The 19,803-nt window shown below is 37.6% G+C and overlaps 1 protein-coding gene across 1 annotated transcript in view; it reads left to right on the top strand.

Moving 5' to 3' along the window:
• Positions 1-19,803, top strand: part of SPAG16 (sperm associated antigen 16) — a 218,390-nt gene that overhangs the window by 78,591 nt on the left and 119,996 nt on the right. The window contains exon 5 of the mRNA XM_052791418.1: positions 12,696-12,761. Within this exon, the coding sequence (XP_052647378.1) occupies positions 12,696-12,761 (66 nt within the window). The remainder of the gene's footprint in view (positions 1-12,695; positions 12,762-19,803) is intronic.

Genomic DNA, 19,803 nt, shown 5'->3' with positions numbered 1-19,803 from the left:
CAGGTATTTCCTGAAAATGTACTTGTTCCACTCATCACACAAAGTTCCACTGAAATTCAAGCTTCTATAGGCTCTGTGAAAATCCTGGCCATTTTAGCTAATGAAGGATAAGTAAAAAAGTTTTCATTACAGTTAATAGAGCTTTAGAAAAATGAAACTTTGTAGGTGCTCCCTTCCATGTATGGTTAGTTCAAATTCTTGTGGTTTTCTCAGGTTCAGATATTCACCCAGAAATGATCACAGTTCCCACAGTCATCACTAGTCTGCACAGAAACCCTGTGCCTTTGCATACAGCTCTCAGTGGGAACACGCTACAAATCCAGCATCAACACCTGCCAGCTGCCTCAGCAGCCCCTTCAACAGCTTTATATTCTGTGACTTGATTCTTCATTGCCTGCAGGTTCACGAGTGTTAGGTGCTCCTGCTATATAAGGTTTTGTCGCCTAGCCCAAATTTGTCCTCTAGCCTAGCTCAACTTCTGTGTGGACTTGCTGTTTCGCCAGTAGCATGCACAGGTTTTATTGAACGTGCCTCATTCTCCAAGACCATGTCCAGGGAGGACCTTTCAAAAGGGAGCTGGGAAGTCATTCCCTGACAGATCTCTACCCAACCATGTCTCTGCGCTGTACCCAAGTGCAGTTTCTGTATGAAGTCTTTTCATCCACTAGTCAGTCAAGACGCTGGGTGAGAGCCATTCTGCTCCCATTTGAATTGGGGCTTTTCAAGTTGTCTCTTGTATTTTATTTCTACTCTGATTATTACATTTTTATTCATTCTGTCTTGAAAGACTCATTGCCTATTGTAGCTGCATGTCCTTTTTTTTTTTTTTTTTTTCCTATGAGGACTTTACTTAGAAATACCGAATTATTACAGAATAAGTAAAAGTAGAAATCTTTCCTCTTACCCTCAACCAGCTGAGGCCTTGGCAGCTACAAGGTCCAAAGCATTGGGAATATGAGGAAAGAAAACATAATGGGAAAGAAAAATAAAGAAGTGACTTTCTGTATTGTAAAATGTTACAAACAGAAACATTCCATATTTTCCCCTCTGTCAATGTGTAAGCATTCAACAACAAATCAATACCGCCCAATGGTGAGTGGTTCTTTTTCTTCATTTTAATCTGTGCAGCTTTTCGTGGTGGCAGGAGTGCAGCAGTGTCAGGAAAAGGGGATGATTTTTACCAGGATCGTGTTGCAGCTGCTCCACCCTCTTTCCCAAAACAAATTCACAGGACTTTGAGGCTTTAATTTTATTTTTTCAAGAGTCAGAACACAGACATTTGTTTTCTCCCCTGCTGCGTTGTATTCCTCCTTGGCTGCTCCTCCCATCATGTTGCTGAAGGCTGTGTTCTTGTTTGCTTCACACTTTAATTTCCAGGGGCTTTGCCGTAATGCTGTGGCTTCTCAGCACAGGAGGGTTACCTATCGTTCCCGGGGCAGAGGAGGTAGGAGGGAAAAAAGTCCCAATAACAGCTTCTGAGTGACAATGGTCTGTGTTAGAAACCCATCTATTCAATCACTGCATTGAACAAGGGCAGATTTTCATCAAAAGAAGCTCCCGGAGGGGTTGGTTACTTTGAAGGAAATACATTAATTAAAGCACTCTACAAAATAGTGGGTGAAGAAATGCATAACATTTCAGCTAGATTTTATGCTACACTGAGCACTTTTTTGACCTTCATCTCCAAATGGTAAATGGAAATGTGGTTTTGAAAGCTTTCATACGTACTGGTAGCACAACCTGATTGTTTCCTCTGCAGTTCTTCCTAGGAAAAAAAAGCAGCAAAAATGTGATACTGTTACCATATTTGCAGCTGTTTAGAGCCCAGGCAAACTAACATTAACAAATGATGATAATTAGATTTGATTTGCATATTAAAATTGTCTTAATTAAACACTGATTCTGTAAACGTTTAAAGGCTGTAATCGATCTTTTGGAGGCTCTCTTGGTTATTTATAGGATCTAATAAAGGCTAGAGGCTTTGTTAATGAGACCTCTATTTCCTAACTTGTATGTGTCAATGAGATTATTTCACTGACAATTACAGAGCAGACTGCCCTTAATAAGTCACAAAACCCAACTACTGGAATTCTTTTGTCTGAGGCTACATACATGATATAAGTCCTTTAATGGGAACCTGCTGTTTACATTTTCTTTCTGCTCAGATAGGGGCCTGTGCCACAACACCTACTAGGGAAAAATCACAGGAAAGGTGTTTCATGGGGAGTTTTTGTCAATGTAAAATCAAGCTCACAGTGTCCTGTGAGCAGTTTGAATAATGGACCTAATATTTACACAGCGTCAAGCTTAGTCATAATACATTTGGTCCCAGATCTAATCCTGGCAACTCTGACAGTTAGGCTGAACTTTGTAAGAAAATTTTTAATTTAAGACGTAATGTAATCATGCTGTAAATTTACAGGAGGTCTCTGAAAAGGCTTCCAGGATTTTACTTCTTTTCAGTATCTCTGCAATTTGTGCCATAATGTGAGCATCTTGGGAAAATGGTGCTAAAACAGATGAAGAGATCTTGCTTCTCAGATGCTAAATGTTTTTATCCCCCTTGCCCCCAATAACCTTGTTAGCACCAGACAAAAACATTTTGGGGAAAGTGTTCATATTGCTTTGGAATAATTTTTTTCAATATTTTTATTCTTTGACCTATCTTCTTGCACATGAAGGACTATGTATTTATGTATATACATATGTATGTATTTATAACTTATTATGACATTTGTTTTGTTGTGGGATATTCCCAGTAAAGATTTTCTGTTTTCAGCCCTCCTACATGTGCTTCTTTGAAGGTGACATAAATAGTTGCATACTCTGTAGTCCTGTGAGTCCAGTCACGAGATACAGTGCCAGTATTGATGGATTAAAAAATAAATTTATTCTTATTTAATTTAAGTCATTAAGTTTATTGGAAAATATTAATAAGCTTAACAAAGCTAAACCACTAGAGTGTATTTTTAATGATTAAAATATTTTTTCTCTGAAATGATCGATAAGCTCTATAAAGCAGGTGGGACTTTCAAAATTGGTGTTTTGCCTAATTCCTTTCCCACTGAGACTGAATACAGGTTTCTACTGGGGGCAGTGCCATGGTGAAAGAGTAATATTGGTAATCGTTAGACTGAGATTCAGCAAGATAATTCCAATAGGAATGCTTTGTATGATGAAAGTCAAAAGGATGTATTTACACATCTTTTGGTCTGAGCATAAGCATATTTATTGGCATAGGTAATTTCATATGCAATGAAACTTGACATCAGGTGGAAGTTTTTTTCTAGCAAAGGCATTACCAAGTGTCCTCATTCTGTGAGTGAAACTGGCAATAATTTTGTCGTTAGCTTCAGTAAGCCCCAGATCTCTTTTATTTTATGATACGTCCTTGTGGTAGTGTAAGGCAATGACAAGAAGGATGATGCCTTTTCACACAATATCTGTATTTCAGCTAAACAAGAGGGCCAAAAATACGTAGGGCCCATAACGTAAAAAGCATGCAAGTTTATGAGACAAAGTTTGCTTATTCCTAAATGTAATGGAAGTTAACCATCATGTTATTGAGACACTGAGATAGTAATTAAGTATTTGTGCTTTGAATGCTAAATAAAACTTAGCAGACTTACTAAAAAATATAACTATTTCCATCACTACCCAGACCTTCCTGCTTTACTTTCTCTTTTCTCTAGAAAATCTCACTTTTGAAAATATTGACATGAAATTCATTTTGAATACTTACAAAATTCTGAATTTGAATTTGCAGAAGATTAGGAATATTTTTGATAGGCATTTACAATCCTTTTTTCTCCTTTGACTCAGAACGTGTAGACAGTGTATGCAGGATCTTGTGCATAGAATCTATGGACAGTGTGTTTATAAGACCTGATTTCAATGTTTCCTCCTCTTCCACTGGTGATACTTCTTTTTCAAATTTTGAAATCTAAAGACTTTTTAAAATGAAACTGTTCATTTTTCTTTTTTTTCTTGTGTTTTTGTTTTTTTTTTTAAATTCAGTGACTTTTTTCCAATTAATATCTTCTTCAGTGTTTCTGGCCAAATAGTCTGGATTCCCTTCTGTGATCTCAGTCCCTCAGGTGAGCAATACTGTTATTCCCAAAGCAGCAGTAGTTGGGAAAACCGGATCATGGTGAAGAAGTGATGTGCTTTCCTTTTCAGTTCAGATACTGGTTTCTTTGCCAAGACCCCTACTTTGGGAACTAGTCGATCCCTTCCTGTTGGTTAATGGAGAAAAAAGAGATCAAAGAAGAACATGACTTCAGGAGTGCTATGAGAACTGCAGAAATGTTAAGCTTGCCCTTTTTTGTTTTTCTCATTTTGGTATTTTTCTTATTTTGGTATTTTTCTCTGTGCATGTGCCATTTTAAATTTGGATGAGATGCACTTGGTGCATAATGACTGCCAGAACAAAATTCACAGTGTGAATGCAAGAGGCTTACAAATTCATTTATAGCAATAGAAGTAAACACTCTCTAAATGGCTGTCAGACAAGTAACAACTTTGATCTTATTGGCTTACTCTTGATTTATACTGACTCTTTGAAGGGAAGAAATTCTTCAGCTTTTTCTTTTTTTCTTTTTTTTTTTTTTAAACTTTAGGGCCATCTCATTTGTCTTACTTAATAATCATTGTTGTGTATGTACCTGTTTTTGCCTCTATACTGTCTTTTTCAGTTAAAAACACTTAGTTTTTCCTTTCTTTCGTTAGGAAAAATAACCAGTGTTCTGGTATGAATTCACATAAGGCAACAGTTTGGCATTCAGGCCAAAATTGAGCTTCAGGTTTTAAGAGCACTAAAATCCTTCAGACTGATACTCAACTTCTCATTTCAGGTAAGATCAGAAGATAATGCATCGTGTTGCTTTGCTCAGATGCTGATTTCTTAAGACTTTTGTTACAGGAGCAGAATCAGATTAGCAGGTGAAAGAGCACAATTCTTGAGTGCAGACACTAAAGACAATGCACAGGAGTGGTAGATTCAGATGCAGAAGCCATATCTGTGCAGAAGCTGAACAATATACAACTGAACAGCTTCTCACGCCTTTTGTAGTTTTCTTGCAGGCCAGACGCTGTTCACTTCTGAACAGAGGAAAAGTAAAAACTTTCCAAGCATGAAACTTTCAATGAAAATTTCAAACCCTCTACCTTTAAAAGTGGGAAGGAAGGAAGAAAGGGTTTCCCATATAGCCCTCTCACTTTTTCTCATATATAATTAAATTATGTATTCATTGTTTTATTCTGCTTTCATGTAATTTCATTTTCAAAGCCAACAGAATTCCTTTTCTATTTCTTTTCTGCGCTTTCACTGCACTCATAACTTTTCCAGTTATATTGCACCAGCAACTTCCGCTCATTTATAATTCATCTTTTTGATCTTTTTTACATTAAAGCAATAGAGCTCATAAGGTTTAATGTTAGACAGTCCTACGGGGTTTCTGTCATTCACGCATTACTCTCCTGAAAACAGTTGGTATGTTTTGCAAAGCATTGGAATACCAAGTTAATTTAAAATAAACTCTAGTTATGGTAAAAAAGGGCCACCTAATTCTGGGGGGGAAAAGGCCATATCCCATGCTGAGAAGTCTGCAGTTAATGGACTTCAGCATACGGGATTTCCCTGGCCATCCCTGCTTTTGCACCACTGATCCTTCCCTCACTGGAACATTGAAACTCCAGGAGTTACATTGGATAGGAGGAATGCAATTAACAACTTTGGCTCTTTCGGTGCTGACAGGGTGATGTATGTTCGCCTGCCTTACGAATCCTTATTAAAATGCAGTAGCTTCTGTTACTGAAGCCATCTGCCAATATCAACCAGGGGAATAATACACAGGTCAGGTCTGCTTTTAGTGAAAGAATTTCAATATCTTTGAGGGATTTTTTTTTTTCTATGTATTTTCTTTTAAAGGAATGATGGGTCCAGCAAAGAAACTTCTCTCTCCTCCTGCCTGGATGGTCTGTCATGGCCAGGTGGAACTATGCTTGTGTGTCATCTCTCCAGGTAGAGATTACTTTTCTCTCTCTTCAGAGAAGCAGGTACAGGAAGGTATCTGCTTGCTATAAAATCTTTTTTCCTCCTTATATAGTTAGAAGTTTGATGTCTCTTACAGGATTTTAGTGAAGAGAGAATCCCACACGGGATGTCTGTTTAAATACTGCCTGTGGTTACAGGTTTCCACAGACTGCAGTACAAAAATCCAAGTGTCAGTAGAAGACAAAAAGATAATTCACTTTCATCTGGAGAACAAAGCTGAACAGAGGAGCTTTTTTCAACTTTTTTAATTCATGAAACATTTATCTTAGAGTCAGGTTATATTATGCTGGCAAGAATATAATCTGTCAGCATTTCTACTATAAACTCCTGTTTTTAGTGTTTTTTAGGAGAGCCTTAGAGGTTCACTTTGAACAGATTTAGCATACAGGGTCTTGGCCTAGAAACATACTTTTCCTCCCAATTAAGAAAATGAATATGACTACATGTTCAGTGCAAAAGACATATTAATGCTATGTTCAGGTGAAAGTTCAGATGCAGAAAAATGAAATAATTCAGGAGTGTCCCAGAGCAAGGTTGCTTTAGTTTTTTCTGTATTTTTAATAGGAGGTGTTACTAACTCTGAAATGAAAGGAAGGCTGGTCTGTGATGAAAAGCATGGTGTTAGGCTTAGCTGGCAGGCAGAGCTCTATTTCTAGTTTCTATTATCTAGCAGCTTTAGAAAAACGCTGTTTCTCAAGTTTTTAATGTTTCACAGTCTGAAAGTTGTTATTTAAGTTCATGCATTTTAAAGAGATTCAAAATTCTCTTTCATTTCTTTAGGAAGATGCAGTGAATAAAGTTAAAAAAAAAAAAAAAAAGAGCCCAACAGCTGATGTACTTGAACTTTGTTGTACATACCTGCCTCTCTGAATCCTTGTGCCTAATAAGGCACACAAATGACTGTTGCAAGTTAATTTTATCCCCCAAATACAGGATTACAAAACATCTGAGTAACGCCCTGGCCTTACCCTTGGTCTTACATCAAGAAACAGTCTTCTCCGCATGATTTTTTCCCCAAGGGTCTATTCCAAGTGAGGAGAACAGAAGCAAACTCCACGCTGGAGGTTCTGTGCTTGAGCTTATCGGGTAAAACCTGTGGTGACAGATGGTAAAATTGTTTTGCAAATTTCTTCACTGCTTACCGTACAGATACTGTACGTCATGTGCTCGCAAACGCCTCTGAGAGTAGCTGGGAGATGAATGCATTTTTGCCTTGCTTTGAGTGGTGCCCTCTGGATGAGACAGGATGGGGCAGACGGAGAAGAGAGTGGCTCTTGCTGCGAGCAGCTGGGCTGGCCTTTCGCAGGACGCACACAGACTTCGTGTGATGCAGGAAATTGCTGAAGTGAGTTATTACGGGCTGGGCTGAAAGGAGAGGCTAAAACAAAGGAGCCATCTTGCAATGGTAGAGGGGGTAGGTGTTTTTAGAGTCTTTCTTTCAGTTTTTGTGTTTCCTGTTATGTCCCATGAAAATGAGTTTTCTCTCTTTTAAAATTTACTTTGTTATAGCTTGCATTCTAATAAAGAGATGCAAATCCCTTTTGATGTTTCCAGTGCACCTACTTCAAGGCGACAATGCAGGCAATTCCCCTGCAGCGTGGAGTGACTTCAGAGCCCACAGTTCTACTGGATATGTCACACGTTTCCTTCAGCACTTGCTAGTGCCTTGCTGATGCAAAGCGCAGGTAGACCAGGTCATGAATAAGGCAAGGATTTGAGTAGGAGTCACGCTTTTAATTTTGCACTTTGCTGTAAAAAGGGAACCCCTTGGCCATATTCAGCAAGGGAGATTGAGAGAAAGGTTAGACCTTCCCCAATGAGTCAATAGCTAGTAATCACAGTACGCTTAACACGATGCTTGCTTTAGGAAAAGTTCCAGTCTAGTGAAGTGAGCTTCCTAAGTATTAGATTATTTGACTTTCTGGAAAAAACTTTACCTATGTAAGATCAGAAGTTGCATTCAAGACACTAGTTTTTTCTGCCCAATAAAATTAAACCTTTCAAGAAAAACTGTTGGGAGGATTTGTTTGTTTTTAATAAAGAGAATGAGGTGAACAGTTCCACTGTTAAGTGCTTCATGGTTTGAACACTTTTCTTAGTTCAGTCCTTCTGAATGAACATATTTCTTTGAGTTAATTTCTAAATGAACCAAGGAATTACAAATAAATCTCTTATCCGAACACTGTTTAGAAAAATCTCATACTCGGTTGTTGTTATCTAAAAGCTCATATCATATCAAACTAACAAAGATAATTATATATTGCACCTAGTATATTACACTCAGCTTGATCTAATGGATTTATTACCTTGAATTTTGAATTTGGCAAAGTAAGTTTGTTCATGTCAGACTTTCATGTATAGCAGTGTGTTAAAAATCCAGAAAAAATAATCAAAAAAGCAGAGTTTAAAAAACATGAGTAGTTTTTAAATGATGCTCAACAGTTCTTGGCTGTATGTTTTCTCCAGAGGTGCTTGAATTATGGCTTTTTAGGTCTGCGAGTTTTTTGTTGTTGCTGCTAAACTGGTAATAAAAATAAGTATAGGAAGATTCAGCTGCTGTGTTACATGTTAATGGTTGAACTTAATTCTACCGATGCAAAGAAGCTGTAGTATATTAATTATGACTGTCTTCAGCCTGTCTTGTCTTGCCCTGGTATTTGTATATCTATAAGGACACAATAGGGAGGATTTACAGCAGAATTTCATTATTGATTCTGAAATCTTGGGCTTTTATCCTGTGAAAGTAAGAACAAAAAATCATTTGAATTTAGGTTCCTTGTTTAACTATTTTTGCAGCAGGATTACTGTTCGAAGATCCATAGTTCCAAAGGTCAGCCTGCTTTTCTACAATACTGGATTGCATTTTAAAAAAAAGAAATGTTTTCTTTATCTGAAGTCTTTTAGATAGCTCCAGTCCAAGGCAGGCAATTAATGTCTGTGTTCAGTGGAAGCTGAGAGGTTGATAGGCTCCATAACATAATGCCATGGTGTTTCTAACCACTGATTCTAATATTAATTTCTGGGTTTCAAACTGGAAAATTATATGTGTGTGTGCGTGTTTGAATAAGCACTTTTAAAAAAAAAAAACAACAATGCAGAACTCTTCATATTTTGTTTTCTTTGAACATTGCTATTAACTGTGTATTTTCTGCAGAGGAAGAATATATAGTTATTAATGTAATTAGGCAATAGCTCAAGGAGTGAATAAAACTGAGATTTCCTGCATTAATATTTCAATCAAGACCTGATGACTCAGTTAACAATAACAATGTATTCTACATAATTTACTGCCCTTTACACTGCTAGAGTGTCATATGCAAGGGGACAGTATAGATCCCATGGGTTAAATGTGGAAAAGAGGGGCCTTTTTACAGCTGCAGAGTTCTGCTCTGATGTCTTGTTCTTTCTCCTACTCTCGATTTGTGATAATGTTTTCTCTGTCAGTGTGGTAATGGTCAGTGAGACCTTGAAGGTAGCAGCAAAGGAGTGTAATTTTCCCTAACTGACAACTTCTCTAACATTAAGACAAGCTCCTCTTTTTTCCTCTGCTCTTTTCCTTGTGATACAAGTCCCAGATGTTTGCCCCTGCTTGTCTTGAACCTTAAAGAAACTCAGTTAAATGGCAGTTAAATACAGTTAAATACAGCTGGTTCCTGGATGACAAGAAGCTGTTAGTAAGCCAAGGACCAACTTGCAAGGCGCTCCAGTGAAATTCCCCTGATGAAGAAATGCTCCAAACTTCACTCCAAGGGAGATTAAGCCTGGAATGTGGACACCCTGTTCAGTTCCACACTGAATGAAGCAGGGGTCCTGGTGGTGTTATAGTAGATTATTTTATTATTAAAGACTGAAAAGCAGAATGCATGGGCAAAAGGGGTATCATTAACATAACTGCTGAGCTCTTGATGCTGAAAGCTCAGTGCTATCTTAACATGAGCTCTGATCCAGAGAATATTTATTACTGTTTGATTTTGCTGGGACATTTCAGCTAAATAGAAAGCTTTCCAGTTTTGTTTTTATGGCATCTATATCTGCAAAAGTCAGATTTCCTGGTGTTGGCAAAGAAAACACTAGCTGTGCATTGAATAAAAATAAAGTGGCACTTTGGAAATTAAGTTTCAGTGATAGTATTGACAAACACTTTAGAGAACCATTGCCTTCGTCTAGCTTTTATTATTATTATTATTACTATTATTAAAATCCTTTTCAGATGGTTTATACTGAATTGACTTACAGAAGGGAAATCAGAAGGTTCGCATTCATTTTATGGCACGGCATCCGTGTGGTTTTCTTTTTTTTTGGTTTGTGATAGCATGCTTTTTCTGTATTTGTGGAAAGGTTACTGTCTATATAGTGGTATCTGAGAGTGTCTGAGGGTAAATACTATGCCCTGCTGAGCAACAGCAGTTATTTTACAAGGGCTACTTTTTACATGCAAAACATGCACCAACATTTGGTTTGTTACCATGAACTGGGTACAACTGATATTGCTGCTAGGCCACCAGGTAGATTGTATGTCCTTGAAATTTTTTCTTGCTAGACTGCTCCTATGTGTTGGGTTATCTTTGTCTCCTATTATGTTACCTTTATCAAATTTAATTTGCCTGTCAATTTTGTGTAATCACATTTCTATTCCAACAGTGAATTTATAATTGGATAATAATTATTTAAATTTCATTTTTATCAGGATTTCCTCGTTTATATTTTATTATTTAGAAATCATGTAAATATACAAGGGGTTTGGGGGGGGGGTAGCAATTTTTCCCTTTGCAAGTCTGTTGAAAACTGTGGAGGACTCAAGAGCTGCTCTCTGGCCACCTTTATATGCTGAAAGTGGATGGTGTGCTTGCTCTTTAAAGATAGTGGATGACTTTTAATAGTCCAGAGCCTTTTTTTCTTGTTATGTTTGTCTTGCAATCCTTCCATGGGAATAATAGTAATTTCCTAGTTTGATCTCAATAGTATATGTGGTCTTGAAGCAGAGACTACTTCAAGACAGAAAGGTAAATGAAAAATACAGTAAGATACAAAATGATGCTTGCCAAAGTAGCCTGCTGCCTTTTTTTGGTGACATTTTTTAAACAAAAGGAATTCTGTGAAGCATTAAATGCTGTGCTTTATCAGAGATTTGTATTCTAATGCCATACGAACAAGACTGGAAAGAGTCTTCTTGGTCTCAAAGTTCAGGCAAAAGATCACATGCAGAAGAAGGTAATTTATTTCCAGACTTTTCAAGCAGCTTCTTACAATTAATGAGAATTTTTTATCCCCACTACTTGGAGTGGAGGGGAGTTTTTGTATCTCACTGTTTGAGAATTGTCTTCTAATTTCCGACTGAAATTTATCTGCAGATAATGGATACCCATATGTTCCTGCATCAATACTGCTCTTCAGCTTCAATAGCTCTTTCCCCTCTTTGCTCTTAACCCCTGAGATACTTACAACAGCAATCTAATCCTCTTTAACTGCTGTTTTGTTGGATGGAGTTCTAAATGGTTCAGAGATGTAATATGAACTACAGAGCATTACTGAGTAGTGTCCCTCCAGAATTGCTTTGTGGTCAAACCTCATTAACTACTTTCCTGAAAGGACTTGTTGCAAACAGTGAGAATATACTGATAAAGCATGCTGATGATAAAAGTGTAGGAGGTTTTGTCAGTAAAAAAGAGAAATCAAATATCTTACATCAGAGCAGGAATGATGTTTTCTTTCTTTTTTTTTTTTTTTTTTGGATTGGGAAAATAAAAATGGAATTAAGCTGATGGTATAAACTCTAAAAGCATGACAGCGGTATGATAAACCTATGTTACCCCTGCTCCTGAGAGATTGATTCATGCTGGAATAAGTACAAAGAAGGACTACTAGGATGAGTACAGGAATTTCAGATCTTGGTTTTGGGTTTTCTCGTCTCTCCAGAAAAATGTAACAAATTGTCTTTCAATTCCAGTGTCAATAAAATGTTTTCTTAGAGTGCAAACTTGTTCTTCAGGATATGATTACACTGTTCAAAGTCGGTTTCACTTTTAATAGAAAGTATTTTTGTTACTGTTACCCACGAAGCCAGTGATCTTTATGAAAACAGGGAAGTCTTGAAGACTTCAGGGTTTTTAGCAGGAGATACTGTGGTTGGATGACTTCTGTACTGGGAGAACAAGTCAGATATCAGTGATGACATCTGACATATGTTACTGCACTATGTAGGTCACTTACAGTCTAATGTGGAAGATGACAAAAGATAATTAATTTTGATTTCATGCTTGTGGTTCCTTAAGGAAGACTTTAATGGTGTGTGTGGAATATCAAGAGACATGTACTGAATCACTGCCTAAGAGCAAGAGCTCAGTCTTTTGGAAGCAGTGATTACACCTTCTAATTCAAACCCTCTGGCAAGGGAGATGGCTTTATTTTGTGATATTTGAATGCACCTTTTCTGCTAGCTATTATGTGAAGTAAGGATATATATCCTTAGTAATTGTGAGAAATGTGTTCCTCTTTAGCAACCAGGAGCTGTTTTTTAGCACACAAAGTGCCTTGGTTTGCACACAGCCATAAATTCAAGGTCTTTCTATTTACAAGGGTATAGAATAATTTATATCACTATAACTTACTTAATTGCTTTCTTTTTATGTTTAATTCCTAGGGTCTCTGTGTTTACACATTCTATGGTCACCTGCATTCCTGTAATCATGCTATGTTCAACATGAAGGTAAGTTCTGCGTACAAATTTTTTTTTTTTTTTGTCACTATGTTCCTTGCTCTGGTAAATACTGTCATGCACTTTGGTGAAACAGATACCTCTGCTGCTGAATTCACTATTAGTAATGATTTCTACAATGGTTCGGTGTGGCACGCACCTGCCAGCCAGAGCAGAGTCCCAGAGACTGTTATAATAAAGCTGCCCCCTCCTTGCACCTACCTCCATTCTCCTTTGATCAGCGCACGATATCTAAGCCATTCTCCTTTGTCATGATCATTTAGTTACTTTACTTAAATGAAATTTGCTGTTAGGTTTTTTTCCTGGATGGTTAGTTTTATAGTTGTTGTCTAAAAAGAATCATTTTGATTGGGATTGGTGACAGACTGTGATCTGAATGCCTTCTAACTTTGGAAGGGAAGTAATTTTTCCACAATGTTTCTTTGAGGTGACACGAAATATTCTAAAACAATCGAAACATTTGTGGTGTATGTTTCCTCTAGCTCCCCTGGCCACACTGCTCTTTAAAGCTGGTGTGGAAGTGCTGAGGCACGTGCTGGTTTCTGCTACCACTTCCACTCTTTTCTCTCGGGGACCATCTTTCCTGAAAAATATCTCAACGGTGTTCCTGCTCCCTGTGCTCTCATGGCCACTTTCATTACGAGCAGAGCAAGATACTAATTTTTACTGTAGGAGATCCTGAATATTCTCCTCTGTTCAGTATCAGCTACTGCTTTACCAACTGCTTATGTCAACCCTATGTGTTTATAGGGGAAACCCTAGGGGTTGATGTAGCAGAAAGTGTAGGATAAGCTTATGTCAAGGACGGGAATAGGAATTCCCAAGGCATCTTAATTCTTTATTGGCTGCATGTGTGTATCTGTATATTTGGCAGGCACAACCTGTCTCTCAGTATTTTGAAACACCGTGGTGTGGAACAAAAAATATTTAACAGTAGCAAGAATTGTGAGGGAAATACTATAGCAATACTATAGCACTGTCTTTAACGTGAGTATTTACAAAGAGCCTCATGCTCTAATGTGACCTATAATGATTAACAGGAAGCTGAAAGACTGTGTGCTGATAATCTTCCAGATAAGCATGTTATTTTGATAAAGAATATTATAGTTGGCATTAAACTCTAGACTAAAATCATTGGTTGATATTCTCAATGATTGAATTAGTAAAAATGGAAACATCTAGTGCAGCATTGATTAAACAGAGTGAGGAATATAATTTCAAAAGCTGTAATTGCAGTTATACAAATTAACTCTGTAGGTACTGGAAAACTACTGAAAAGACTAAGTAGTTGGTCCCGGGTTGTACAAGTTACTGTTGTCACATTGGTTGGCTAGAAAAGCAAGGGCTTTATTTCAAACAAATATAGCACCAGAGAACTGTTTTCTTGCCCTCTAGTGCTTGCCCACTAAGAATTTAAAATATTCCACCCTAAGCAAGCTGATTAAGGTGTTTTGAGTGACACTTTTTTTGGTTAAAAGATCTATGTTTTATGAGGAAAAAAGGTTTTTATAGAAATGTTAGTATTTTCAACAATACTTTCATGGGAAAGATTTTGGAGATTGATCATGGACTGTTTGGACAAAGGTGCAACATCACTTCCAGAGTGGCCAACAGAAAGCCTAAAGGTTAAACCTGGCCAAAGCAGCTTTGCAGCCATGCAAAGATTTGTTGGAAAAGTCTGGTTTCTTAAGTCTGAAATGGCAAAACTGAAGGCTGATTGCTGACAGAATCCCACCTGGATTTTTTTTGTTGTTGTTGGTTTTTTTTGTTTTTAATGCCCTAACGTCATGGGTCTGCATATCCCGTGCTTTGTCAGAAGTGTTGTCTGTAGGGTCGGGCTTTGGGTACAGTGCTGTAATGGTGAAAGATCCTAAGAGGTTAACTCTTTCTGCTTAGCATATTGGTCAGTTTAAGTAGGCTCCTAAGTCACTTCAGTGGGCTTCTGATAGTCGTGTCTCGGGCTGCTTAGTGCGGAGTTTTGAAAGAACATGAAATTCTAATTGCACAATGTCCTGTAGAGAAAATACAAGAACAAAGATCAAGTTTTCCTCTTAGATCAGAGAGCCATCCAGGCAGTGTGTCCAAAAATTAAGGGATATTTTAGGGGAAGAGTATTTTATGAGGAAGAAGGAAAGAAAGAATAATACATTTATATAAATTTAATAAATCCTCATTAAACTCTGTGAAACTGATTAAGTCTTAGTTATTTACTATACCATGCTTCTGAAACTGTAGTTCATAGGGTTTTTTATGAGTGGGCAACATTTACAGCCAGAACTCTTAATAGTGCTCAGATTCCATAATTAGCCATTTGTCTATGGAACATAACTGCCAGTTTGGCCGCTGAAACGTGGCCATTTGTTGGAGGCTGCCTTGCTGGGACATGAGCTCTCTGGAGAACCTGGTGGGTAGTCACATTGCCCTGATAGAAGCTTCTGTAGTTGTGGTAATGTCAGGACTTAAAAGATAATGCTCTCAGCAGTGTATGAATTCTGCCGTTTTCTAAGTTGTTGCTCTGCCTGTGGAAAGTTTGAGAAAATTTGAGCAAAATCCATATAGCTGCTTTTGAATTGAAGATGTAGAAAAATGCATCTTTCCTCCTACAAGTTAATGTTACCGTTCCTTTTACTCCCATGTCCCCATAAAGCAAATATCTCTGTAGAGAAAAATGTTTCAGATGTTTCTTTTCCACTGAGGGCTAAGACTTTGAGTAGAAACATGTGTGTGTGCTTTTAAGGATGGTTTTTTAGAGGCTACTGCGTGTGCTCCAGCTCTCTTCAAAGGCTCTGAGTGCAGTAAAAGATATATGTGAACATACCTTACCTGGGAAAGCAAAGATAGGGAAACCCGAGTGAGACTGCACCTAAGAGGCAAAGTAGTTTCCTCAGTTTTTGAATGTCACTGGGATTTGAGGTGACCCCATTTAAATGTTGTATTCCGTATGACTGCACAAGTGTAGGCTCAAGGTGGGCAAAAGGTGGTGGAAAGGAAAAATGCCTACATCTGAACATCAAGGCAGGGATGTCCAAGTCAGCCCTGGCCCTCTCCTTTTGTCTTGTGGATAATTATGGAGAGGATATTATGCATCTGCATAATTCATGCAAATATGAAAAATCAGACCACTAACATTTTTACCTTAGTACATGTTTCTGATCAACAACCAAGGGAAAACAATGCCATTTCACACAGTAGAATTCATACGAGGAATGGTGATCTGTTCTTGAACGTTGGCATGTAATATAAAATCTGAGTGTGGCCTAAACAGCATTTGAAGTAAATTTTGTCCATACTTTGCACAGCATTTTCCCAGCTTGGCAAATCACCTATGCTAATGAAGTATAAAGACTGTAGATGCTTAGTTGAATCATTACGAATTTAAAGGAGAACAAAATTTGCTCCCTTATGTGTGTGTATATATATGTGTTTGTGTTCAAGTAAGAGTATGCTTCTCATTCACTTGTGTTTGTATCTGCCATGCTGTGTTTGTATGATGTCTGCAGGTTAAGAAATCATTACAGAGGTTACCAAGTTTCCTTAAAACAAAAAAGTATTTTTGGAATTACATCTTATATTAGGAAAACCAAAAAGACTATAAAAAATATGCTTGATAGCAACTGCCCAATTTTACCTCCCCAAGCCAAAATGCAAACAGCATTTAGGTCATTCTTCCATTGATTTACTGAAGGACAAATAATGTCAGACAGTTTTTAAACAAAAACAAAATTTCAATTTTGTTTACCTCTTCAGCAGTCCAGTTGGATGTCAGCTACCATTTAGCTGGGCCAATAATATTGATATTTGATGTCAGTTCTTATTCATTACTGCACCCAAATGATGCGAAAGTCAGATCTTTCAGATGTTTCTATGGATGGCCAAATAAAGCCAGGGACGTCTGACTGCATCTACCAGACACAAACAAGAAAAGAACAGAATACAAAATCAAAAAACTATCTGCTCTTATTGTTATTTATGTATTCAAAGTGTTCACCTCTTTGCATAAACTCAAAGCCAGTTACTTGCAAAGGTTACCTAGTAATATTAAATGTGTTCAATTATATATGCAAAAGGGCTAATAGGTTCTTCCTCTAGTTTATTTCTGTCTCCATGCATAAGAAATATAATTATAGAACTGAATTACATTTTAAATACAGATTTTAGTATCATTAGTTAACCATTTTCAGGCCATCGAACGTCAGTAGAAGTAAAAAAATAAATCTATTCTGTCTCTGTGTCATGGCAAACAAAATCTGCATCAGCATACTCTCATTTCACCTGTTGGCAAAAAGCTCCTTCTGACAACAGTGAAACTCTCAGAAACCTGTGCTAGAATCCACTCCCACATCCATTCTCTGAAATATTCATGTTATTCCCTATTTTTGGAAGTAATTTTCCTGGAATGCTCTCTTCTCTTGGCCAGGCATACTGTTTAATCACTTCCCAGCCTCTCTGATGCTGTTGTTATTCACAGACCCCTACAGTTAGCACATATGTGCCTGTTCTACACATTATGTGTAGACCAGATAAGATGTTCTGAAACCACTCTAGAAGAATCAGGTAGATCCATCTTTATTTTGATCAGGTTAAATATTTTTGCTATCCGACTCTGGTATCAGAGTCTTAAGATAGAAGGCTGGATAAACAAGTAAGAATATGTCTAGCAGATACCCTAGAAGTAAAAAATATTCCTCCAGCTCTTTCTGTGAGGAAGCTTCAACATGTATGGACTTTTCTGAGCGTGTTCAGAAAGCCAAGAAAATTCATGATGTATTGGTTTGTATGGGGGTGGCTCTCCCAAGGTGCTTTATTCCTGTGTCCTTAAGGAAAGAGACAGTCTCTTAGCCAAGGCGCTTCAATGGGACTGAAGAAAATCCGAGCCTTGTTTTTAAATGTCACACCTTGTTTGTGTCATTCAGTTTCCCATCTCCATTTCTAGTTTCTTATCAGAGATCATTTGCAAAGAAAAACTTAGTAATAGGTGTCATACACCTTGATAAGTCAATGACAGAGAAAAATCCTTTTATTCTTTCACACATAGCAGATAATTGTGACCGAGAAAACCTTCAGTGTCAGTGTTTGAATGCACTGACTGCCGCTAGAGTTTACCTCTGCACTTCTAAATCAGGCAAAATGCAGTTCCTTCTCTGTCTTAGTTCAAAAGAAATTTGGCTTCCTGGGTTAGTTTTGGATCAATTTCCCAGTTATAATTTCTTCTGGAGAAAAAAAAAAGTATTTTCTGTTAGACTTGAAGTTTGTTTAATCAAGGCCCAGGTTGCCTTTGGAAACACAGAATTACCCAGCCTTTCTATTCTCCCCAGTGTAATTTATTTGCTTGAGATTTTAAACCCAGTCCTATCAAGATTACTAACCCTGAAAATAATCACAGGTTGAGAAAATTCACCTTCTTTTGTTTTAAGCATTCAATACTTTTTATTATTTGTGTTATGAGTGGTGAGGTTAGCTCCTTCTGCCACAGGACCCTCTCTGCTCCAGTCTCCAGGAATCCCTTCTGGTGCTCTTTGTTGTCACCATGCAGGTACTCTCAGTAAATCACAAAGTATCTTGTAACATTCACCCAAACAAATAGAGAGGAGCTTAGATTTGAGAAGACCTTCTTCTGTTCTCCCTGATAGTAGGTTCTAGGAAAGTATTTCAAACCCATCAAGAAATGGAAAGCAAAGAATCTTACTGTAACAGTGATCATTGCTAAAAAAGCCACTGCCTTGTGTTCTCTTTTCTTGCTTTGCCAGGGAAAAGGAAGGCACGTAGTTTTTCGCAATAATGATATTTGTAGAGACATCACTTTCAGCCTTCTCTATCACCAGGCATTATAAGATGGATATCTACCTGTCTGCAGGTATTACCTTACAGGCTCATGCTCTGTAAGAGGCGTTGCATTGCTACCTGGTCAGTCCTTTCGGTCCCCTCTTTGCGGTATGTACTCTTCGCTGGATCCCAGTAGTTCTACATGGTCTCGGTCCTGTGAGTGCAAGACATAGCTCGCGTTACTGTGGAGTCTGCTAGCACCTAGACTCTATAACAGTGAAATACCTGAGGGACAGCTGCTCTGCCTTGGGAGCAAGCTGCATATACCATGATGGCTGAAAGCCTCTAGTCATGATCATTGAGACTTCTGTGCTCCAGAAGTGGACCATTTGGAGATAGCATAGATGAGGAACGTGGGGTAGAAAGCAGGGCAGGTGTCTGCCATCATACTCTCTCATTCATTTGTTTTAAACCAGCAGTAAATGAAATATTTAACTTTTCTAATTGAAGCTTGTAATCAGATTTTGCTCTCGTTTAAATATTTGCGTATAATGAAGCTTTGTCTCAACTCTTCATGATAAAAGTTTGGAGTACTGCATAGACATTTGGATTTTAGACAACTCTGTAACGGCCAAGAAGAGAAAATGCAGCATCATTTTTAACTAGCTTGGACATAATTTGGTTTTGAGTAACTTTAAAAAAGACCCTCAGCAGAAACTGATAATTAACTGACCATACAGTATTTTCTTTTATGTTTTCAGACTTTATATTTACAAAGAGAAACATATTGTTATGTCCATTTGCTCATAAGTATAACCAAAAGAAAAAGAGATTATCTCTTTTAATGTGATTTTGTTTGCTTAATTCTGTGTTCTGCAGTGAATGTGACCCTCTGTGTATACAATACATGAAGCAAGCGCTGTTTAGCATGCAAAACTGCTAGCAGTGTGGAAAACTTTGCCCTTCTTTCTTAGAGGAGAAGAATTAATTTGTGTATCCTAAGGAATAAGGATTTTTTTAAATTGCATCTCCTGGCCCAGCATGCCAGACTTTCCTGTGGCAGATGCACACAGGGGGTCCAGGCCCCAGCATAATTAATTTTTTATTTTAACAGCTGGTTTTTAAACTTGTCATTTTGCAAAACAAACGAAATCAGAATACAAAGATCCACATAGATTCTTTTAAATTCAATTTCCCACCTGCAATACAGTGAAACCTGTCTCTCTGTGATATTTCACAGGAAATTATGTTTTAAAATACATGAGAAAGC

Source organism: Harpia harpyja, chromosome 7 (genome assembly GCF_026419915.1).
Source record: "Harpia harpyja isolate bHarHar1 chromosome 7, bHarHar1 primary haplotype, whole genome shotgun sequence".
In the NCBI taxonomy this organism is placed as follows: domain Eukaryota; kingdom Metazoa; phylum Chordata; class Aves; order Accipitriformes; family Accipitridae; genus Harpia; species Harpia harpyja.
Note: the sequence above shows the minus strand (reverse complement) of the source record. Positions and strands in the feature narration are given on the sequence as shown.